The 24,943-nt window shown below is 38.5% G+C and overlaps 1 protein-coding gene across 1 annotated transcript; it reads right to left on the bottom strand.

Moving 5' to 3' along the window:
• Positions 1-14,314: 14,314 nt before the first annotated feature.
• On the bottom strand, positions 14,315-16,873 carry LOC142623452 (ferritin-like catalase Nec2). Its single transcript, XM_075796871.1, has 4 exons — positions 16,542-16,873; positions 16,168-16,235; positions 15,816-15,973; positions 14,315-14,686 (listed from the first exon to the last, which is right to left on the bottom strand). Exons 1-4 carry the CDS (start codon positions 16,871-16,873, stop codon positions 14,315-14,317), a joined length of 930 nt encoding a protein of 309 aa, XP_075652986.1.
• Positions 16,874-24,943: the final 8,070 nt, after the last annotated feature.

Below are 24,943 nucleotides of genomic sequence, written 5' to 3'. Positions count from 1 at the left end.
CAGAAATTTCAACAAGTCCATCTTCTCTTGGTGTGGCAAAAGTATGCCAACTTGGAAGAACCTCTCTGGATCGTCTGTTATTATAAACTTCTCTAACTTCTCACAAACAGCCTCGTCTCCTGTCATCGCTCCAGATGCCTCCGGAGCTGTTAATTGCTATGACTCCTGGTTGGGCAAGGTTGATGACTCAATTTCCGACTGACGAAGCACCGCAGCCGATATGCACTGCCTAGCCACTACCTGGCTGCCGAGGATTTCCTTAACATGCTCCCCCGAGGGGAATTTCACCTTAACATGTAAGGTAGAGGAGACAGCTCTCAAAGCGTGCAGCCATGGCCTGGCGAGGATGGCTGTATATGGAGAGTACGCGTCAACCATAATGAAATCTACCTCAACCGTTTCTGTGCCGGATTGAACGGGTAAACGGATCTGTCCCTTCGGCACAACGGCCCTTCCTTCGAAGCTTATAAGTGGGGAGTCGTAAGGGGTTAAATCTTCCAACTCCAATCTTAGCCCTTTAAATAGATCAGGGTACATGATATCTGTACCGCTGCCCTGATCTATCATCACCCTCCTCACATCATAGTTTCCTATCCTGAGGGTAACCACAAGAGCATCGTCATGGGGCTGGATAGTCCCCACTTTGTCCTCCTCGGAGAAACCCAAGACAGGTAAAGTGCCCTTTAATCTCTTCGGCCTACTACCCCCGTCCTCGGCCTGCGGATGGGAAACCGCCATCACCCTAGTGGGACCTGAGCCGGTCCTACCAGGTGCAGCGAAGATAACATTAATTATCCCCAATGCTGGCTGAGATGAATTGTTCCTCTGGTTGTTTGAACCAACTTGACTGACTCCGCCCGGTGGGGGTGACACAAGTCTTTGCTTTAACTTTTCCTCACCGACGAGCTGCTCTAGATGGTTCCACAGGGTCCGACAGTTCTCAGTAGTGTGACCCACATCCTGATGATACTGACAGAAAAGGTTTTGATTTCTTCTCGCAGGGTCCCCTGCCATCTTGCCGGGCCATCTGAAGAAGGGTTCCTTACGAACCTTTTCTAATAACTGATGCACTCGTTCTCGGAACACAGTATTTACAGCCTGAGGTGCTGCCGAGCCGGATTGTCCAAAGTAATCCCTCCTCGGCTTGTTGTTGTGATATCTGTCCGACCTGAAATCCCTTCTCTCCTGTGGGATAACCTTCTCCTTTCCTTTTCCCTGCTGCTGGTCTTCCTCTACCCTTTTGTATTCATCAATACAATCCATAAGACGGCGTACGCTGCGGACGGGCTTTTTCGTCAAGGACTTTCTTAGGTCGTGATCAGTAGGGAGACCCACCTTAAAGGTATTAAGCGCCACCTCATCAAAATCGCCGTCTATTTCATTAAACATCTCTCAGTATCGGTCAGAATATGCTTTCAGTGTCTCCCCTTCCTTCATGGCCATGGATAGCAACGAGTCCAATGGCCGAGGGACTCTGCTACACGTAATGAACCGCGAAACAAATGCCCTAGTGAGCTCCCCAAATGAGCCTATAGATCCCGATTTGAGACCGTTAAACCATCTCATAGCCACAGGTCCCAAGCTAGAGGGGAAGACTTTACACATCAAAGTCTCGTTGTGAGAGTGCACTGCCATCCTTTGGTTGAAGTGACTCACGTGCTCCACCGGATCAGTCCGGCCATTATATATGGTAAAGGTGGGCTGGGTGAACCTCCTGGGAAGCCTTCCCCTCCCAATCCTCCGTGAAAACGGAGATTTAGAGAGCTGGTGCATCGCCCTACTCATGGTATCGTTGCCTAAGCCCCTAGAACGAAGCTTCTTACGTCTGCGGGTTGGCTGGTCGTCCTCCTCACCGGAGGATGTTGCGCTGGTGGGAGAACATGACCTTGAACTGTAGCCAGGTCCCCTATCTTTCTCTAAGGAAGAACTAGACGAGGACGGGGAAACCTTACGTTTAGCGCGACGTAACTTCCTCTTCAAACGATTGATTTCCTTCTGCATGGATTTAGAACCCTCATCATGGGTAGTGCTACCCCCTCCATGAGTATGGCTAGCCCCTGGGTATTCTGTATGGACGCTTCCCTCACGATCCCTACGATGTTCAAGACGTTCGAAATGATCTTCCGGTTGTGATCCTTGTGACTCTGCATGGTGAGAGCCTAAGCCTGCCATAATATCCCTACCTCTTCTAGACTAGATTTCCCATAGACGGCGCCAATTGTAAGTGCACAATTACACCTAGTCCCAAGAACAGTTATGGGCTCAGGCCCAATGAGCCTTAAACAATATGAATTTGTAGAGTGTGGGCTTGAAACCCAGGTTAGAAGTATGTGGGGATTAAATAACAAACTAAAGATTGCAAATATTTGGAAACAACAAGGTATATTGTAGATAGGCCTCCTCGGATGTAAGCCGAGAGCTGTTCTTATATTATATCTTTCTCTTAGCCTTTTTTCTTTTTAGGTTACAAAAAGTCTGTCGTCTTTCCTGTCTTAGATTGCTCTTTAAATACTACTCTTTTGAATGCTTTGTACACGTGTTGCCTCACCTCCCCCTTAGCCTAGATATTTCTTTTCTCAGTGCCTTTGAATAGTAACCAGAAGTTTCTCTTCCACTGTTCAGGTGTCACTTCCCCATAAATGCGGCCAGGGTGGTAGGTGCAGGGTCTTTAATGTGGAGGCAGCAGCCTTTATCTTTGACATTTCTTCAACACCGGTGCTTCTGGGGCGTTCTAGGGCTCACCCCTCTTAACCATTGGCTTTAACCGTGTCATCCCCTAATCTTTACTATGAAATCCCGAGTTCTTCGGTGTTCATCCGAGGGTAAGGTCACCCTCGGCTGGATCCTCGGATCCTCAGCGTATGGGCCGACCCATAGTACTAACAAATCCTAAACCCAGGATCAGGTCGGCCTTTTTTAACACGGCCCAAAAGGCCCACGTTCCCATCAGGATCTTTTTGCCCCACACAGAAACAATGAACGATATTTCCATATCAATATTTTTCAATTTTGACTTGAACAAATTTCTCTCTTACCTTTTTTATTCTAACAAGTTTTTGACTTATTGAATACTTCAAAAGCCACTCCAATTAATCTTGACCCTTGAATTCTCTTTGTTAATTTTTGAAATTAGATGTTTACTGTATCAGTCATTTTATATAAAGTATTCTTTGTTGATTTAACTTTACAACAAAGTTGTAGGAAATTATTGTTTTTTACTGACTAGTAAGTGGCTGTGATTGGTAGAACTTTTTGGTTCAAAATCAGCCAGTAATTATAAATGTCTGAATAGTGATCCCTAAAAATAAATAAAAAATAAAAAATAAGCGTCTAAAAAGCTTCACTATTATGTAAAGACATAGGAACTTCTAGGCTTTCCCAGTATGTGAAGAATATTGTCAGTATATCTTTAATTAATAGGCAAAAATACTATTTTGGTTCATATATTTTAGGGTAACGGTTAATTTGGTTCTTATATTTTGGTAGCAGTCAATTTGGACTCTATTACTTTCGGCTTGCAGACAATTTGGTCCTACTGTGAACTTTTTGCTAACTGAAAATACTTATGTGGCAAACTGTTGCGAGTAAAATAATGCAGACCCAAGTCCAGATTTTTCACAAGTAATAATATCCCGGTGAGTCCAAGACTGATCCATAGGGAAAGATTGAAACTAATATAAAAACCTTTATTTTTAAGTGGTAAATAAAAACAGTTGTTTGTTTGGTTCAAAATCGGCCAGTGATTGAAACTACAATTGAAAATGTCAAAATAAATCTAAAGATAAATTAATGGAGAGAAAACATTAGGGACTCAAGGATCCACCTAACATTTTATCTTATGAACTGATATTATTTTTTACTCAATTAGGATAGAGAGCCAACTCGCCTAATCAAAAGTTAAAACAATAAAGTACTCAAATAATGTGCAAACTAGATTGAATAAGAGTGATTAAGCAACTCCATAAAAACAGTGCTACGCATCTAAAAAAAAAGTTATAACAAAAGATCCAATAGTGTTCTCGGGTTTTTTCTATAGATAACCTCAGCCTCCTTCAAAAGAAAAAGATAGAATCTCTTAAATTAAGGATGGGAATTCCTTGGTTTTCGAAATTTTATCAACCATATGCTTAAAGCCCACTTTTGACCTCAAAAATGATTTGTTCTAAATTTGTATCAAACTTCAAAGTTGTAAATCTTCATGTCTTCTTTCTGTGGCCATAAGAACCATATTAATTGGACATCTGCGGAAGAAGTTATTGAAAAAAGAAATACTGAAACAATGCACGATATTTCCATTTCAATATTTTTCAATTTTAACTTGAACAAATTTCTCTGCTACCTTTTTTATTCTAACAAGTTTTTGACCTATTGAATCCTTCAAAACTCGCTCCAATTAATCTTGACCCTTGAATTATCTTTGTAAATTTTTGAAATTAAATGTTTACAGTATCAATCATTTTATCTAAAGTATTCTTTGTTGATTTAACTTTACAACAAAGTTGTAGGAAATTATTGTTTTTTACTGACTAGTAAGTGGCTGTGATTGTTAGAATGTTTTGGTTCAAAATCGGCAATGATTGCAAATGTTTGAATGGCGATCTCTAAAAATAAATAAAAAATAAATGACAAAAAATAAGAGTCTAAATAGCGTTACTATTAAGTAAAGACATAGCAACTTCTAGGCTTTCTTTGTATGTGAAGAATATTGTCAGTATATCTTTAATTAATAGGCAAAAATACTATTTTGGTTCATATATTTTGGGGTCACGGTTAATTTGGTCCTCATATTTTGGTAACTGTCAATTTGTACTCTGTTATTTTCTGCTTGCAGACAATTTGGCCCTATTGTGAACTTTCAACTAACGAAAAATATTTATGTGGCAAACTGTTGCGGTTAAAATAATGCAAACCCAAGTGTAGATTTTTCACAAGTAATAATATCTCGTTGAGTCCAAGATTGATCCATAGGGAATGATTGAAACTAATATAAAAACTTCTATTATTAAGTAGTAAACAAAAACAGTTGTTTGTTTGGTTCAAAATCGGCGAGTGACTGAGGCTACGGTTGAAAATGGGAAAATAAATCTAAAGATAAATTAATGGAGAGAGAACACTAGGGACTCAGGGATCCACCTACCATTTTATCATATGAACTTGAATTATTTTTAAGTCAATTAGAATAGAGAGCCAACTCGCCTAATCAGAAGATAAAACAAGAAAGTACTCAAACAATGTGCAAATTAGATTGAATAAAAGTGATTGAGCAACTCCATAAAAACCGTGCTACACATCTAAGAAAAATATTAGAAGAAAAGATTCAAAAGTGTTCTAGGGTTTTTTCACTTGATAACCTCAGCCTCTTTCAAAAGAAAAATAGAGAATCTCCTAAATTAAGGATGGGAATTCCTAGATTTTCGGAATTTTATCCACTGTCAGGTTCTAGCCCACTTTTGACCTCAAAAATGATTTCTTCTGCATTTGTGTCAAACTACAAAGTTGTAAATCTTCATGTCTTCTTTCTGTGGCCATAAGAACCATATTAATTGGACATCTGTGCAAGAAGTTATTGAAAAAAAAAATACTGAAACAATGCACTTTATTTCCATATCAATATTTTTCAATTTTGACTTGAACAAATTTCTCTCTTACCTTTTTTATTCTAACAAGTTTTTGACTTATTGAATACTTCAAAAGTCGCTCCAATTAATCTTGATCCTTGAATTCTCTTTGTTAATTTTTGAAATTAGATATTTACAGTATCAGTCATTTTATATAAATTATTCTTTGTTGATTTAACTTTACAACAAAGTTGTAGGAAATTATTGTTTTTTACTGACTAGTAAGTGGCTGTGATTGTTAGAACGTTTTGGTTCAAAATCGGCCATTGATTGCAAATGTATGAATAGCGATCTCTAAAAATAAATGACAAAAAATAAGAGTGTAAATAGCATTACTATTAAGTAAAGACATAGCAACTTCGAGGCTTTCTTTGTATGTGAAGAATATTGTCAGTATATCTTTAATTAATAGGCGAAAACACTATTGTGGTTCATATATTTTGGGGTCACGGTTAATTTGGTCCTTATATTCCGGTAACAGTCAATTCGGACTCTGTTATTTTCTGCTTGCAGACAATTTGGTCCTACTGTGAACTTACAACTAACGGAAAATATTTATGTGGCAAACTGTTGCGGTTAAGATAATGCAAACCCAAGTGCAGATTTTTCACAAGTAATAATATCTCAGTGAGTCCAAGATTGATCCATAGGGAATGATTGAAACTAATATAAAAACTTCTATTATTAAGTAGTAAACAAAAACAGTTGTTTGTTTGGTTCAAAATCGGCGAGTGACTGAGACTACAATTGAAAATGGAAAAATAAATCTAAAGATAAATTAATGGAGAGAAAACACTTGGGACTCAAGGATCCACCTACCATTTTATCATATGAACTTGAATTATTTTTAAGTCAATTAGAATAGAGAGCCAACTCGCCTAATCAGAAGATAAAACAAGAACGTACTCAAACCATGTGCAAATTAGATTGAATAAAAGTGATTGAACAACTCCATAAAAACCGTGCTACACATCTAAGAAAAATATTATAAGAAAGGAATCAAAAGTGTTTTAGGGTTTTTTCACTCGATAACCTCAGCCTCCTTGAAAAGAAAAATAGAGAATCTCCTAAATTAAGGATGGAAATTCCTTGATTTTCGGAATTTTATCCACTGTCAGGTTCTAGCCCACTTTTGACCTCAAAAATGATTTGTTCTGAATTTGTGTCAAACTACAAAGTTGTAAATCTTCATGTCTTCTTTTTGTGGCCATAAGAACCATATTAATTGGACATCTGTGCAAGAAGTTATTGAAAAAAAATATTGAAACAATGCACGATATTTCCATATCAATATTTTTAAATTTTGACTTTAACAAATTTCTCTCTTACCTTTTTTATTCTAACAAGTTTTTGACTTATTGAATACTTCAAAAGCCATGCTCCAATTAATCTTGACCCTTGAATTCTCTTATTTGATTTTTCAAATTAGATGTTAACATTTTCTGTCATTTTATATAAAGTATTCTTTGTTGATTTAACTTTACAACAAAGTTGTAGGAAATTATTGTTTTTTACTGACCATTTTGTGGCTGTGATTGTTAGAACGTTTTCGTTCAAAATCAGCCAACGATTGTAAATGTCTGAATGGCGATCTCTAAAAATGAATAAATAATGAAAAATAAAAAATAAGAGTCTAAATAGCGTTACTATTTAGTAAAGACATTGCAACTTCTAGGCTTTCTTTGTATGTGAAGAATATTGTCAGTATATCTTTAATTAATAGGCAAAAATACTATTTTGGTTCATACATTTTGGGGTCACTGTTAATTTGGTCCTTATATTTTGGTAACAGATAATTTGGACTCTGTTATTTTCAGCTTGCAGACAGTTTTGTCCTACTGTGAACTTACTACTAACGGAAAATACTTATGTGGGAAACTGTTGCGATTAAAATAATGCAATCCCAAGAGCATATTTTTCACAAATAATAATATCTTGGTGAGTCCAAGATTGATCCATAGGGAATGATTGAAACTAATATAAAAACTTCAATTATTACGTAGTAAACAAAAATAGTTGTTTGTTTGGTTCAAAATCGGCCAGTGACTGAGACTACAATTGAAAATAGCGAAATAAATCTAAAGATTTATTAATGGAGAGAAAACACTAGGAACTCAAGGATCCACCTAACATTTTATCATATGAACTTGAATTATTTTTAACTCAATTAGGATAGAGAGCCAACTCACCTAATCAAAAGATAAAACAATAAAGTACTCAAATAATGTGCAAACTTGATTGAATAAGAGTGATTGAGCAACTCCATAAAAAAAGTGCTACACATCTAAAAAAAAATTATAACAAAAGATCCAAAAGTGTTCTAGGGTTTTTTCTCATGATAACCTCAGCCTCCTTCAAAAGAAAAACAGAGAATCTCTTAAATTAATGATGGGAATTCCTTGATTTTCCGAAATTTATCCACTGTCAGCTTCTAGCCCACTTTTCACCTCAAAAATGATTTGTTCTGAATTTGTGTCAAACTACAAAGTTGTAAGTCTTCATGTCTTCTTTCTGTGGCCATAAGAACCATATTAATTGGACATCTGTGCAAGAAGTTATTGAAAAAAAAAAAAATACTAAAACAATGCACGATATTTCCATATCAATATTTTTCAATTTTGACTAGATCAAATTTCTCTCTTACCTTTTTTATTCTTACAAGTTTTTGACTCGTTGAATACTTCAAAAGCCATGCTCCAATTAATCTTGACCCTCGAATTCTCTTAGTTGATTTTTCAAATTAGATGTTAGTAGTTTCTGTCATTTTATATAAAGTATTCTTTGTTGAATTAACTTTGCAACAAAGTTGTAGGAAATTATTGTTTTTTACTGACTTGTAAGTGGTTGTGATAGTTAGAATATTTTGGTTCAAAATCGGCCAATGATTGTAAAAGTTTGAATAGGGATCTCTAAAAATAAATAAAAAATAAATAGTAAAAAAGAAGAGTATAAATAGCGTTACTATTAAGTAAAGACATAGCAACTTCTAGGCTTTCTTTGTATGTGAAGAATATTATTAGTATATCTTTAATTAATAGGCAAAAATACTTTTTTGGTTCATACATTTTGGGGTCACGGTTAATTTGGTCATTATATTTTGATAACAGATAAGCATTGGTGATGTACATAAATAATTTTAAGAAAAATTGGGGATTTTTGTTTCTACATGATATTGCTAACTAGGGATTTGTAATAGAGATCATGGGTTTTGCTTATAGAATTACATTGGCAATAGGCTAAGGGTTCATTTGAAAACAACTTGGAAACTGTCAAGATTAGCGTAGAAATTCAATAAGACCCATAAATATTACTAAAAAGTGCAATAAGACATATACATAGTAGCAAAATAAATTAGAATCTTCTAATAAGCGGTGAGTTTCATCCCTTCCCAAGCACACTTTAAATAGGTGAGGTTTAAGTCCAGTGTATGTAGTGCACCAGACCCATTAAAATAGTGATATATATTTAAAAGTGGACATGTGTTATAATTTTTATGGATCCAATACAATTAAATACTATGCAATTAGATACTAGATCCAACCCTTGCCCACTTTAAATAATAGCCAAGATGAGTAATGTCATTCGAGAGAGTCTATTGTTACAACATAATTTCATTATTATTATTATTATTTTGAGATTTTATCCTAACGTTGTCCCCCTAGGCCCTAACTTCGCCACTGGTGACAGAGTGACAGTAGAGAAAGAAGATGTGGTGGACCATAGATGGGTCCCATTGATCTCCACTCCGTATACACAGTCACTGTACAATCTTTATTAATTTTTCCTCTCTTTCACTGTCATCACTCTGCCTTTCTTTCCATAGTCTGAAAGCCCAAGAGAAAAAACGTCACGTACACACAACACTTACGAGCGAGAGCGAGAGCGAGAGTGATGTGTAACACATCCTAACCCTCCCTTAGAAGAAGGATATGTGTGACACATCCTAACACATCCTAACCTTCCCTTAGAAGAAGAAGAAGAAGATGAGTGGCCAAAGAGTCAAACATGGGTGACGGGAGAAAAAAGCAACTGAGACCTTAGTGGGTCCCACTCCCATTCTTACAGTCAGTGCTAGCATCATTCAATTTTTGGAGGCCTAACTAAATTGGACCCATTGACTGATGCCTTTGAATTTGGGTTGGAGGATTAAAAATCTAAAAATCCTGTTTGTTGGTTTTAAAAGATTGAGGGATTTTATTGATTTTAAAATTATTAAATTTGAAATTATATAAAAAAAATCAATTGATATGAAAAGCAAAGACATTTTAAATTTATTTTATTTAAAATTCAAATCAAAATCAAAATTTAAGTTTTCAAATATATCTTCAAAATATTTGTTTATGAATCATTCTAATACAATTTTTATGAAAATATAAAAATTGTAAGAAAATTATTTTTCTTTTAATAATTTTTTAAAAAATATTTATTAAATCAGTTCAGTTAAGATATCGTTACCTGTTCCCAAAAAAATATAACACAATTTTTAAAGAAATAAATAAGGTAAAAACACTTTGTGATTTCTATATTTTGATCATATTAATTTTAATTTGGTTATCAAATTTTCATTTATTTTATTTTATTCCTTATAGTCCTATATGGGTTAACTTTTGTTAGTTCTTAAGAAAAGATTAATTATGTGACTATCTCATTGTCACATTTTTTTTAAAAATTCTTCAATTGATTCGCATCTCTAGTCATATGATGGTTATGTGATATTTTTATTAAAAAAAGCTTACAAAAGTTAGTTATAAGGATCAATTTGGTTGATATAGAAACTTCACGGAATTTAAAGGAAAATTGAAACTCATGAGGTGTTTTTATAGCTGGCCCAAACCCTAGGGATTGTTCTTACATTTAGGATTAGGCCTAAAATATTTCAGCCATCAAGATTCAAGTAATAACATTATTAGTTAACAGTCTTGTAATTCAATTAGTTGACACATTCTCGTGTTTTTAACGTAAACATCAAGATATCAAATCCCTTGTCTCCGACCATTGAATTAAATAAAAAATAAAAAAAGTAACAACATTATATAATATTTTCTAACTTTTCTTTAAAATATTTTATTATAATATTACGTAAACATAAAGACAATCAACATTAAAAAAAACCATGAAAATAATCAATACTACCATTCTTTGTTTGTTTTGTTTTTTTTAATCAATATTAATTTTTTTAAGAACACAATATTTATTGCATAATTTTTCACAAATATCTTATGTGGCAAACTGTGATTGATTGCTTTTTGCTTTCAGATATATCCATCACTTTTTTCCCATCACTTAATATTTGCCACATCAGAGTTGTGGTGCAGAATATTGTGGTCCTAGATTCTTTTTTTTCCAGTCAATATTTGTCATGCTCTCATTAAACCTTGGGATACATCACAAAGAGAGAGATACCAATAGTCACCAATTCAGTCAAGTGGTTTAGAAATTGGAGCGAACAACATCATGCATGGTAGGGTGACAGGTTGGCCACAAGGGAGAGGATCACCCAGCTAGAAGCTTTGTAAGGTAGCAATCATTGTCGAAGGCCGCTCAAGGCAAGAAGATGATGTGGTGACTAATGGGGGAGTGGAGCGTTGGTGATGTACATAAATAATTGTAAGAAAAATTGGGGATTTTTTTTTTCTTCTTGATAGTACTAATTGGGGATTTGTAACAGAGTACATGGGTTTTGTTTATAGAATTACATGGGCAATAGGCTAAGGGTTCATTTGAAAACAACTTATAGTTGAAATTGAAAACTTTTTACTGAAAGTACTGGAGGACGGAGGGACCCAAAACAAACTACCAACGTCAATCGGTTGAGTTGATTTCAGGTTTGGATGATGCTCGGGTTGGTTCGGTCAGTGGTAAAGTTCGTTGGGAACTACAAAATCGTTGCTAAAAACTACAAAACTTCGCCAAAATCTGAAAATGTTTGATCGGAATAAAAAATTTTCGTTGAAATTTGCTATGATTTGGCTGGATCAGGCTAAATCTCACTAGATTTGGTCAAGATCTTGCCAAATCTAGCTTGATCTTGCCGAATTTTGTCAGATTTCGTATATACTCCAGTCAGGTTGGGTCGGGTGGCTTGAGTTTTGGAGAAGGAAACTCGCCATTCGACTCGTCGGTGTTGGTTCTTGAAAACGGAGACCCGCTGCCGACCTACAGGAGCTTCGGTTCGGGCTTGAATTGGGTCGACGTCGGGCGGTTTAGCCAGGTTTTCGAGCTCCGGCTGGGTCTGGATAGCCTTAAATGATATATTCCAATTTTATGTTTGCCATTGTTATAAATTGTAAAATAATTTTTACAAAGTTATTGCAATGATAACTTCATTGCAATAATCTATTAGTTCGAAATTTTCTTTGCAATAGATTGCAAAAATAACTAGGATTAAATCAACGCAATGCTCCACTAATTTCTTTTTTAGGGAAATCATGGCCAAGAGGTTGACAAGAACCTTGTTGTAAATATACTCTTCTAATTTCATCCTAATCATTAGGATGAAAAGATGAGATATTTTCTCATAGCCTAAGATCTAAAAGAAGATTATTAAAGTGCAATACGAATTTGCTTAGAAGACGAATCTTGTAATATAAGTGATTGCCTTTTAAAAAAATTGTTCATTGTGCTAGCAAAAGAATAATGGGTAAATTATAAGTTCGTTCTATATATTCAACTTAAGCATTTAATTGTCACATTAATCATGTTCAATAAAGTATTTGGGTATTAGTTTAGTGCATATGCGTGTGTACAAAATGTATCACATAAATTCAACAAATTCAGCTAAAGACTAAAGTAAGCACTGACAGACTAATGATTTGAAAATGTGCATTTTTTGGAAGAAAAAAAATAGCAATTTTAGAAGTGTTATGTCCACAATATTTGTTTGGACAATTTTTGGACTAATTATTAATAATTTGATTTGGGATAATTCATATTTGTTTGTACAACTTTTGAGAAGCGCTATATCCACAATATTTTCACAACAAATCTTAAATGGTAAGCTGTTATTGGTTTTAATTTGAACATATACCAAAATACTCTCCCTCTCCAAATCAAACACCCCTCCCACCCATTTTCTCTCATTTATATTCTATCTTCCTTATTTCACCTTTAACCAAATAGACCCTTAGTGATATTATGGTCCAAGTGCCATTAGTGATATCATGGTCCAAGTGGCCCAAACCATATCAAGGCTTTAAAAGCCTAAACCAAAACCTATTATAGGCTCGTAATAAAAGTAAACTATCCCGAGTTAGTCTACTTTTGACCAAAGATTTTCTAGTACATGAACCATGGATTGAGTTTATTGTAAAAAAACAAGTTCAGTACGTAGCAAAGACATTGACTTTATTTTCTCTTTTCTCTTTTGTCACCTTGAATCACTCAACAACTTAAACAAATGACATATTTTGAGTATAGACTTGAGACATATGAAGGTTATTTAGTACATCATGTTGCCCTAGAGTTTGGCCACATGCATTCTATTTTTCTATTATTGGAAAGAGTTATTTTAGATGGAATTATTTCTCTCTCTCTCTCTCTCTCTCTCTCTCTATATATATATATATATACACTAAACCTAAAAACACTCTTGAATAATGAATTGAATATACTTGTTAAGGATTCAAATAATTAAAAACTCTTTTTGGTTTTATTAGTGAAACTCTCAACTTTGCATTTCGATGTATATATTTTTGCCAATCAAACATAATACATTCTTGCCAATCAAACATATTATTAGGAGGGGATGTATGTGAAGAAGTAGAGGGACAGCAATGGGAACACAAACAAATCAAGTTATTAGACAGCTGAGCCTCCGAGATCAACTACTTCACCAATTCTCCTAATGTGATTGTGTATAATGTATTTGGGAAAGGTGGTTTCCCAATTGAAAGTTCTTGAGAAACTTGTTGCATTGTTGGGCGAGATTGTGGGATGGTGTGCAAGCATGCAATTGCAATCTTTGCAATGGTGAGCACTTCTGTTGCGGCTTGATTCATTGGGAGTGAAAGGCGTTGGCCCAACACTTCCTTCAACAGTATATCACATGCAAGTTGTAAATGTTGGTGATGACAGAGATGAGATATGATCTCCCAGATGCTTTCCCATAATTATTTCTAAAGTCAACACTCCAAAACTAAAAACATCACACTTCTCATTAACTTCCATTGTATATGCAAGCTCTGCCGGGGAAAAGAATTGACCAAGGTCATAGGAGCACCATTATTAGTAATAAAAATATAAACATCACTTGAAGTTGGTCCATGCATATGAAATTGTAAAATATATCAATGTTCTTAATATCATATATATATATATATATATATATATATTTGCTGAATATTCTGAATATCATATGTTAGGATTCATTCATGGGACATGTGCTAGATTCTAGTTTAATTTAATTATCTATAGAATCAAATATCTATAGAATCAACGATATATTACATATTATACATATGATATACTACTACACGGCACTTTTTAATCATTTTCAGAAAGAAACATAACGGGTGATGGCTAGTTTAGTTGGCTATGGACTAAATACAAACGAAATGAGTGGTTAGTTTATTTGTCTATAGACAAAATATAGGAGGAACGTGGTTTTATTCATTATTAATGCAACGGGCACATAGCTTAAACAATGAACCAGAAAACACCGAAGCTTGTTTTCTTGTAATAAAGTTGCGTGCATATAATTAAAGTAGATGAGATCTGGCAATGCGACCATTGCCTCCTTTTGGATAGAATCCACCGGGTTTTTTCTCATCACCAGAGCCATACACAATCCTCAATATCTCTTCTGCGGTCCTGTCAAATGCAACAGAGTCTGCATCTCCAGCAAGCACGTTTCCATTGATCTTTCCCTCAGCACCTTCAGCTAGAGGAACCACAAGGCCTTCATCTTTGTGACCTTGATGTCCAAGCCTATCTCTTAGTTCTGAAAAGCGATTTGTAAACTCTCCCACAGTTATTCCATATGGTGTCACTATCTCCTTTGCATGCTCGTATAGGTATGCTCGAATAACAGCATCTTGGCCTGATTCCACGCCTAAAAGGCCTGCAACAAGCTGAACATATACAATTCGACATTGTTAGAATAATGGTTTGATAATTTTTGGACAAGTAGTAATTTATTATGATATTAAAGTAAGTGTTGTGAATGTACTCCTGTTTCCGTGCTCTACCGATCTACTTCTCAAATAATAAAAAGGGTTGGGTTTACATTAAATTTGGTGTAACTTTTATCAAGGTTACACTACTCAATAACTATATATATATTAAATGTAAATTTTGAAAAATCCAATGTTAAATAACTTGAATTACATTGTCTCTTTTTTTTTTTTTTTTTTTTTTTTTAAATACAAGATAGAATTCTAGTCTAACCTAATCTAAGTATATATGTGTGTGAAACTCCCTCTTGGAGACTGCCCCCCACACCCCACAAGCACTTATACTTGTGGAGTGACCATCGCACCAAAGGTGTGCGGTGGTGTCTCCTTTTATCTTATATGTATGAAAAACATAAAGATGATCAGAGATTAATTATTATCTCATTTATGAAATGCTTAAAATTCAATTTTTTTACTTTAAAAATAATTAGAAAAAAATGATGCTACTAATTAAAAAGTAAATTATATCTAGTTGATACCAAATTTGGCTTGTACGTTTAAAATATAGAAAACATATATATAATTCAATGATAGGATTTTTAAAATTTTAATATAATAAAAAAATTATTAGGTGAGTTATATGAAATATAACTTGATTGTGGACCATTAAAAGAATTATAAATTTCATTTGTCAAGCTTTATTATTGTTTGTGTCTTCTAATAAGTATTATTGTTTTTTCAACAAAAAAAAAATGTTTATCCCACATTGGTTGTGTGTGTTAAAGTTTCAGTCCTTATAACCACATACTACTACTACAAAGGTAAAACCATTTTGTAGTGATACTCTAGTTTTGTAATATATTATAAGCTTATTTAAAAATAAGTATTATTGTTTCCTCAAAAAAAAAAAAAAGTTTATCATTTCTTAGCATAAAAAAATAGTTTATTCTACAAAAAAAAAATAAAAAATGGTAGTATATAACTGTGTATATATATACAGACACGTGCGCATAGAAGCAATAAATTATTGATACTAGTTGTCTGTTTTGTAGAACATTACTATGGATCAAGTTTAAATCTTGATTACCCTTCTAGAACCAGGGGCTTTGAGTTTTGGAATTGTTCCAACATAGCCAGTAAGTCCAACATAAGGAATAAGGTAAGATGCAAGGAGGAAGTGAACTCCACTGTAATAAGGATCAAAAGGTGGGGACAACTTTTTCCCTATGGCAGCATCAACTGTTTGGAGAGGTGCTACGTCCACAACATTTTTACAACATTTTTACAACAAATCATAGGTGGTTAATTGTTATTGGTTCAAATTTGAACCTAATACTAAGATTACTTTTTTGCCCCAACAATAACAACCAGTAACATCCTGCCACCTATGATTTGTTGTAAAAATGTTGTAAAAATGTTGTGGATATATCATTTCTCTTTTGCAAATGATTCTTTACTTAAGTCTAATAATGGTCTTGGAAATCCTTTAACGACTTTTTGAATGGCCCTGCATCAAGAACTTAATAGTTAGTACCATGATAATTTTGATTATCAAAAAAGTACCATGATAATTTTTTTTAAAAAATTTATAGCTATGATAGGATTTAAAATCTATAGTAACTACATTATAATAATTGTTTATCATTATGTAAAGACATCAATGTGTTTCTATTCAATATAGGTGGTATTCAAAACCCAAATCCCTTATTTAAGGCCAAAAATATTTATCAATCAAACTAACTGAAATCCTTTAGCCATTAAACCCAAACAAAAATGCCCAAAAGAAATTGAATAATGATTTTAAAAGAGAAACCTCAAGTGTCCAACTTCTTGGTAAGCAAATTGCAGGATAACATCTCGGGTAAAATGATCTAAATTTGCCTTTTTAGCACCAAGGGGTGTTGGGCCTCCCTTGGTTAAATTTGGAGCAACTTTATCTAAGCCATAACCCAAAGCGCCATACAAAAAGAATTCAGCTTCAAAGAATTCTAAATTTAGAGGAAATTCCAAAAGATCCCCGTCTGCTTTTGCAAAACGTATATGGTGATGGTCTATGGTGAATTCAGAAGAATAAATTTTGGGAAGGAAAAAGAGTGAGATTAGTAAAGTGGTGATGGTGGCTGTGCTAGTAGCAATTAGTGCCATCGTTTTTTTTTTTTTTGGAAGGCTATTTTTGCTAGCTAGTGGTATTTTTTTTTTTTATGCTAATGTTTGTATTTATATATAATCTCTAGATAGTTGTATTTAGCAAAATTCCACATGGCCAAGTAACATTATTGTTTATATTTAGAATAATTTCACATGGCTATCTAACTTATCTACAATCGTATTATTCTAGCTAGAATAATACGATTGTAGATAAGGTAGATTGATGCTGATGCAATTGTTTTTATTTAGAATAATATGGACATTGTCTTTGCATGGTAAGGCGACTGTTGAATGGGGGGTGATTTGAAAAGGTAAAACTAATACTGTATTATTTGAGTTGTGAACTTATGATTTATTGATGCTAATGTGGACTTTGTAAGAACCAACTCTAAAAGCTAAATCAGCCCTTGCATCATATATAAAAAATACATAATTTCATAAAGGACATGTATATTCTAGATTCAAATCCTATTAGTAAAAATTTGTTAAAAAAAGATAAAAAGATGAATTCAAATCCTATTAGTAACAATTTGTTAAAAATGAGAGAAATATATGGATTCAAATCCTATTGGTAACAATTTGTTAAAAAATAAAGAAAAAGATGGATTCAAATCCTATCAGTAACAATTAGTAACTTTCAGGTCCCATACATGATTTGATGGAACAAGTAGGTTCTCCCCTGCGGTATAAGTCTAATAATAACCAATTCTACCATATTCAGTCAAACCTACTAAATAATAGATTTTGATCTTTTATTTTATTGTTAATTTATGACTTCTTTTAAATGGAACTTAATGGACTTTAGAAATTTGCTCCCATCTTATTGGGACTTAGAGAAATGGACTTTAGAAATAAAAATTCTTAATAATGTAGTATTAGATACAAATATACAATGGGAGCACCTGAGTGTAAATGAGCCTAGGTAAAGGCTTTATGATTATGTGAGGAAAAAAAAGAAGAAGGAAGCGATCGACTCCTAAGGTAATGCTCCATTTATAAGCTCGGATATTTTGTTATAAAGAATGTAATTATTAATTAGGCATTTGTAATTAATTAATTTATAACTCAAATGACGGAACAAGGAGAATACAAAATGCAGTCCGCTGCTAATGCAATACACTGGTAGTGTTTGTTTTTTCATATTTATTTTTAATAATTTTTTCCTTCTCTCTATTAATCTTTGTCTGTATTTTATTTTCTTAGCAAAAACTGTACGGGCCCTACCCCCATGTCAAGCCCAATTGCCCTAAGGCTCATAAGGATTAACTCTTATAGAGGCCCCGTGCCGACCACATGTAGTAATGCGCGTGCCGTCCAAGAAGTCCGATCTAGGAGCGCTCAAAGCAGCCTATGACGTGCACTGCCGAGCACAGACTTACCTACGGGGTTGGTCCCGGCACCACTATCATTTTCTCCTTCCCGCCACCCAACGTCCACTTAGATGAAACGGTATTGGACCTCCTTTCCATTGTCTAGGGAACGCCCCTACCGAGTATCAAACCCAGCGGTGGAGCCAGTTCCAATGCCACTCATTTTCTCCCACTCTAACTAAACCCCCACTTAAGGGTAATAGTATTGGATCCCTCCCTTCGCCCATCAGGAGAATAATCATGACCTTTCCACTAAGTTTGGCTATAAATAGACGAAGAAGAATTAGTCAAGGGGGTTGGCAATTTGAGAGAGAAAAGACTAGAGAGGGAGCAATATCAACACCCCCCAAGGAAGGGAGAGCGAGCAACAAGGGAAGGAGGCCTAGTATACGTCCCTGCCAAGCATAACACCACCCGTGGTAGGAAATCCAAAAGCCCACTATACAAATAGATTGTGAGCCCAAATCCCTTCAAGACCCAGCAACCTTATCTTGGGATGCACAATCGGTGCTGTCTATGGGAATCTCCTACGTAGCCATGGTGCTATCTTGGCACACTTGTAAGTATGTCTAGAAGCGGACAGCGAAGCCATGCGGAGAGCGGTACTAGATGGTCGTCATGGGGGTCTACATGGCGAGAGAGGAGGCAAAAAAGGCAGGAGGACAGAAGGCACGAGGAGGTAGAAGAGTCTGGGCCTGGGGAAGGGTCGTACCAAACCCTCCGGACAATGTCTGATGCCTCAGGCCGCGGCCGCCTTGACAGAAGAGACCAGGAGTTTGAACGGAAGGACTAAGAGCTCAAGCACCTGCGCAGGGCGGTCAGGGATTTGGAGTTGTAAACATGGGGCCGACGAGGGAGAAGGGACCACAGAGTACGAAGGGAAAGGTCGGTAATTGTAGGGAATCGCCGTGAGGCTAGATCTCATCAATCCGGGTCTCATAGGCACCGCGACCATTCGCGAGAGTATGCGGACCGCGAATCAACTTCCCCCGACCTGGAGTGACCACGTAACGCGGCAATGGATACCATGAGCTGAGCACTGCGTCAAGCTGCCCGGTCACCGTTCTCTAGAGATATCGAGAGCGCGCCCATACTGAGCCGGTTCACGCGGCCACCGTTCAATTCCTACACTAGGAGGATAGACCCGATGGAACATGTGAGTCACTATATCCAAATGATGTCCTTACACTCTCATAACGACGCATTGATGTGTAAGGTTTTCCCTTCGAGCCTTGGGCCCACTGCTTTGAGGTGGTTTAATGGGTTGAAGAAGGGCTCGATCCATAGTTTCTCGGAACTGATCCAGGAGTTCGGAGTGAGGTTCATGACGTGCAGCCGGGTGTCGCAGCCCGTGGACGTGTTACTATAAATGAAGATGGGGGCTGGAGAAACCCTTCGCAACTACGCCAGTCGGTACTAGGAGTTGTACAACGAGATTGGCGGGGCTAATGAAAAGATTGCGGCGAGCACCTTTCGGATGGGCCTACCCGAGGAGTCCGGGCTGAGAGAATCGCTAACCCTAAAGCCTCCTGAGGATATAAGGCAACTGATGAGGCGTATCGAGGAGTATAAACGCTTAGAGGATGATCGGCTGCAGTCCAAAGGGAAGGAGCCGATGATTAATTATCCTCGAAATAACAGCTTCAATCCCAGACACAGGAAGGATTTGAGAATTCAGGAGCCCGGCCAGGCGGTTGGGGGAGTTAACGCGACATTCGAGGAGCCTGTACACCGCATCATTGATAGGATAAAAATGAGCCGTATTTTAGACGACTGAACAGGATGGCAGGCGACCTGTCAAGGAGAAACCAGAACTTGTATTGCTCTTATCATAGGGATAAAGGGCACACCACTAAGGAATGCAGGGTGTTGAAAGATCATCTGGAATAGTTGGTGAAAACGGGGCATTTGAAAGAGTTTCTGGTGGAGACAGGGAGTCAGGAAACCGGACAGGCTGAGCGACTACGTCGAAACCCCCTCCCACCCCCTTTGGGAGTGATAGGGGTCATCCACGCCGCTCCAAAGGCAATTATAACACCCATAGCAGAGGGGGTGTTGACTGTGGTGTCAGCAGAAGGAGGCACGAGCGAACAACCCCTGGAGAAGAGGCCGAGGTACAGTAGACAACACATTGCGTTCGACGATGATGACCTAGAAGGTACTACCCAGCCTCACCATGATGCGTTGATAGTCACGGCCTGAATAAGGGGATTCATAGTGAAGAGAATAATGATAGATCAAGGGAGCGGTGCCGATGTGATGTACCCGAACTTATACAGGGGGCTTGGCCTAAAAAAGGGAGACTTGATACACCTTTAATGGGATTCGACGGGCACGTGGTGATTCCAGAGGGGCAGATTTTGCTCCCAGTTATTATGGGCGGCTGGGAGGTGATGGTGACGTTCATAGTGGTCGCCTCTTTCTCGCCATACACGGCAATACTCAGAAGGCCGTGGATACACGACATGGGGGCTGTGTCGTCCACCTTGCACGTGAAAATCAAGTTCCGAACTGATGAAGGGATTACAGTAATAAGGGGCGATCAATAGGCGACCAAACAATGTTTGGTAGCCGCGGCAATCAAACAAACTGAATAGAAGGAATCAGCCAAGAAGGCGCCCCTATAGCAATTACAGCATCCCTAGGCAGAAGGGACCAGCGCTGTCGAGGATTTAGTTAGCGTAAAGATCGTGCCGGGAAGTGAAAGGAGTTTTCAAATAGGGGCAAGCCTGAGTGGTAGGGAAAGGGTGCAGCTGCTATTATTCCTCATACAAAACGTGGATGTGTTTGCATGGAGCCCATATGAGGTGCCTGGCGTCGACCCCAAGTTCATAGTTCACAAGTTGAATGTAGATCCTTTGTGCCCCCCTAAGAAATAGAGACCGAGAAGGTCTGCTAGGGAGCACGCGGAAGTCGTCAAAGAGGAAGTTGGGAGGCTGAGAAAAGTAGGGGCCATAAAAGAAACGTTCTTTTCGGAATGGCTTGCTAACACGGTGGTCGTGAAGAAGAAGAGCGGTAAGTGGAGGGTTTGTGTTGATTTTACCGATCTCAACCGAGCATGTCCGAAGGATCCATTTTCGATGCTGAAAATCGACCAGTTGATGGACGCTACATACGGGCACCCAAGAATGAGTTTCCTCGATGCTATCCAGGGCTATCACCAAATTACCTTGGCCACCAAGGACCAGGAGAAGACGGCATTCTTAACACCCGATGCTAACTACCACTATACCGTGATGCCATTCGGTTTGAAGAACGCGGGAGCCACTTATCAACGAATGATGACAAGGATGTTTAGGGATAAGATTGGACAGACGATGAAGGTATATATTGACAACATGGTGATAAAGAGCAAGCAAGAAGGATAGCACGTCAGTGAACTGAAAGAGGTGTTTGAGATACTCCGACGACACCGGCTGCGCCTCAACGCCGATAAGTGCGCATTTGGGGTTGGATTCGGAAGGTTCCTGGGTTATTTGATTACTAAACGGGGGTAGGGGTCAACCCCAACCGAATCGAAGCCATGAGACGTCTCAGATTGCCGGGTAACCCGAAAGAGGTCCAAAAGCTAACTGGTATGCTAGCTGCCCTCAGCCGGTTTATTTCCAAGTTTGCTGATCGGTGCTGGCCTTTTTACCAATTGCTGAAGAAATGGAAGGGGTTCCAATGGGACGAGGAATGTGACAGGGCCTTCCAAGATCTGAAGGATTACCTTGGCTAGGCACCGACGTTGTCAACCCCCGAGCCTGGAGAAGACTTGTACATGCACCTCTTCGTGTCCGAGCATGCAGCGAGCACCGTACTACTAAGGGATAACGGTGCACAGTTCCCGGTTTATTACATCAGCAAGACGCTACTCGACGCGGAGACCAGGTACTTGCCACTGGAAAAGCTGGTGCTGGCACTCATACATTCCATCTGAAAATTACCCCATTATTTTCAGGCCAACACGGTCCACGTCTTGACCGAGTACCCGCTCTAGTCATTGTTGAGGAGATCTGACTTCACAAGGAGGATAGCCAAGTAGGGGACTCGGCTAGGCTCCTTCGACATCAGATACAAGCCGAGGAACTTGGTGAAAGGATAGGTACTTGCGGATTTTATTGCCAAGTTCTCGCCGAGAGCTGCGAGCATAACTAGAATGGTAGAAGTCAGGCTGTGGAAGGTGTTTGTGGACGGAGCGTCCAATACGACTAGAGTAGGGGCAAGGATCATGGTCATCACCCCAGAAGAGCTGAAATTGGAACACTCATTCAGGTTAGGCTTCAAGGCTTCTAACAATGAGGCCGAATATAAGGCTCTGCTGGCGGGACTAAGGGTTTTCATGGACCTGAGGGCAAAGGAGGTAGAGGTGTATTCGGACTCCCTCCTTGTGGTGAGTTAGGTCCAGGGGAACTTCGAGGCCAAGGACCCCCGAATGATAGAATACCTACGGCTAGCAAAACAAATGATGGATAAATTCAAGACAGTCAAGATAGAGCGGATAGCTCGAGGGCAAAACTGGCACGCCGATTCCTTGGCAACTCTAGCATCATCGAAAGTTGACAAAGTACCTCAGTTGATCAGGGTAGAGTTGGTGCCCAAACCAAGTATTGCCACTAGTGCACTGATTGTATAGGTCACTGAAGCCGAGAAGTGCTAGATGGATCCGATCATTGACTACCATTCAGAGGGCCGGGCCCTAGAGTACGAGAAGGAGGCAACCAGAGTACGGTGAACCGCCGCTTGGTACTGGTTATCTGCTGACCAGAAGCTATATCGCAGATCATTCAAAGGGCCATACCTACAGTGCATACGCCCTGTCCAAGCTAAGGAGCTGTTAGCTGAACTGCATGAGGGAATCTGCAGTAGCCACGTGGGGGGACACTCCCTAGCACACCGAGCAATGACCCAGGGTTTCTGGTGGCCGCGGATGAGGAAGGAAGCCATCGAGTATGCTCAGAGATGTGAACAGTGTCAGGTTCATGCACCGATGATCGGCCAACCTGTTGGAAACTTGAACCCAGTTTGCAGCCCATGGCCATTCGCCCGCTGGGGGCTGGACATAGTTGGGCCTTTTTCTCGAGCAACGGGAAACCGAAGGTTCGTGCTGGTAGCGATGGACTACTTCACAAAGTGGGCAGAGGTTGAGGCATTGGCCAACATCCGAGACGTTGATGTTAAGAGGTTTATGTGGAGGAACATTATAACGAGGTTTGGCGTGCCGAAGTCCTTAATATCGGACAACAGCCTGCAGTTCGACAACAGAGTGTTCCGGGAGTTCTACGAGGGCCTTGGTATCCAGAACCAATACTCCACACTGGCCTATCCGCAGAGCAATGGCTAGGCAGAAGCAACCAACAAGGCCATCGTGAGCGGCCTGAAGAAAAGATTGGAGGGCGCCAAGGGCAGATGGGCCGAGGAGTTGCCAAGCGTCCTGTGGGTATACCGAACTACTCCGAGGAGATCCACTAGAGAAACGCCATTCTCTCTAACCTACGGGGCGGAGGCAGTCATCTTCGCTGAAGTAAACCTATGTAGCGCCCAAGTTGCGAGATTTGATTCTGATGAGAACGAGGAGTTGATGGCTAAGGAGCTGAACCTGTTGAAGGAGCACCGAGATATGGCCACCATCCAGCTGGCAGAGTATCAACAGAAGCTTGCCCGGAGGTATAATAGAGCTATCAGGAGGAGGGAGTTTGCCGCGGGAGATCTGGTACTCCAAAAGGTAGTGGGGAACACGCGATACGCGAGCGCGGGAAAGCTAGCTCCAACCTGGGAAGGACCCTACCATGTGATTGCTATTGTCGGAGCAGGGGCATACTATCTGGAGGATTTAGAGGAAAGACCGCTACCCCGGCCGTGGAATGTTCGCAATTTGAAAAAATTTTACCAGTAACCGGACACCCCCACCCCCCAAAGATACAAAACTGATGTAACCAGGCACCATTACCCGTTTAATAAGAAGACCTTGAGTCAGCGTCTTTTCTTTTTTTATTTCAAGTTATGACTGCTAGGTAAGGGTTGTAAAGAGGATTGCGGGGTTGAAAGCAGCTCGTTCGCAGCAAGGATAGAAATCTGCCCTCGGTTCGAGCCCTATCACTGAGTAGGCAAAAACCTTACACTATTTTTATCTAAGGACAGAAACCTGCCCTCGGTTCGAGTCTCATCACCGAGCAGGTGAAAACCTTATGCTATTTTTATCTAAGGACAGAAACCTGCCCTTGGTTCGAGCCCTATCACTGAGCAGGTGAAAACCTTACGCTATTTTTATCTAAGGACAAAAACCTGCCCGCGGTTCGAGTCATATCACCGAGTAGGTGAAAACCTTACCCTATTTTTATCTAAGGATAGAAACCTGCCCTCGGTTCGAGCCCTTCCACTGAGCATGTGAAAACTTTACACTATTTTTTATTTAAGGACAGAAACCTGCCCTCGGTTCGAGCCCTATCACCGAGCAGGTGAAAGCCTTACACTATTTTCTATTTTAAGACAGAAACCTACCCTCGGTTCGAGCCCTATAACCGACCAGGTGAAAACCTTACACTAATTTTATCTAAGGACAGAAACCTGCCCTCGGTTCAAGCCCTATCACCGAGTAGGTGAAAACCTTACACTATTTTTATCTAAGGACAGAAACCTGCCCTCGGTTCGAGCCCTATCACCGAGTAGGTGAAAACCTTACACTATTTTTATCTAAGGACAAAAACCTGCCCTC

The sequence above is a fragment of the Castanea sativa genome, chromosome 2 (assembly GCF_040712315.1).
Source record: "Castanea sativa cultivar Marrone di Chiusa Pesio chromosome 2, ASM4071231v1".
Taxonomy (NCBI): domain Eukaryota; kingdom Viridiplantae; phylum Streptophyta; class Magnoliopsida; order Fagales; family Fagaceae; genus Castanea; species Castanea sativa.
Note: the sequence above shows the minus strand (reverse complement) of the source record. Positions and strands in the feature narration are given on the sequence as shown.

Bases quoted from the DNA above. Each gene is read 5' to 3' on its own strand.
- LOC142623452 (XM_075796871.1), bottom strand. From the start codon at position 16,873: ATGGCACTAATTGCTACTAGCACAGCCACCATCACCACTTTACTAATC. The intron at 16,236-16,541 runs GTTTCTCTTTTA...TTCTTGATGCAG, and splicing joins CAAGAAGTTGGACACTTGAG to GGCCATTCAAAAAGTCGTTA. The intron at 14,687-15,815 runs GTAATCAAGATT...GTATATGTTCAG, and splicing joins AAGCCCCTGGTTCTAGAAGG to CTTGTTGCAGGCCTTTTAGG.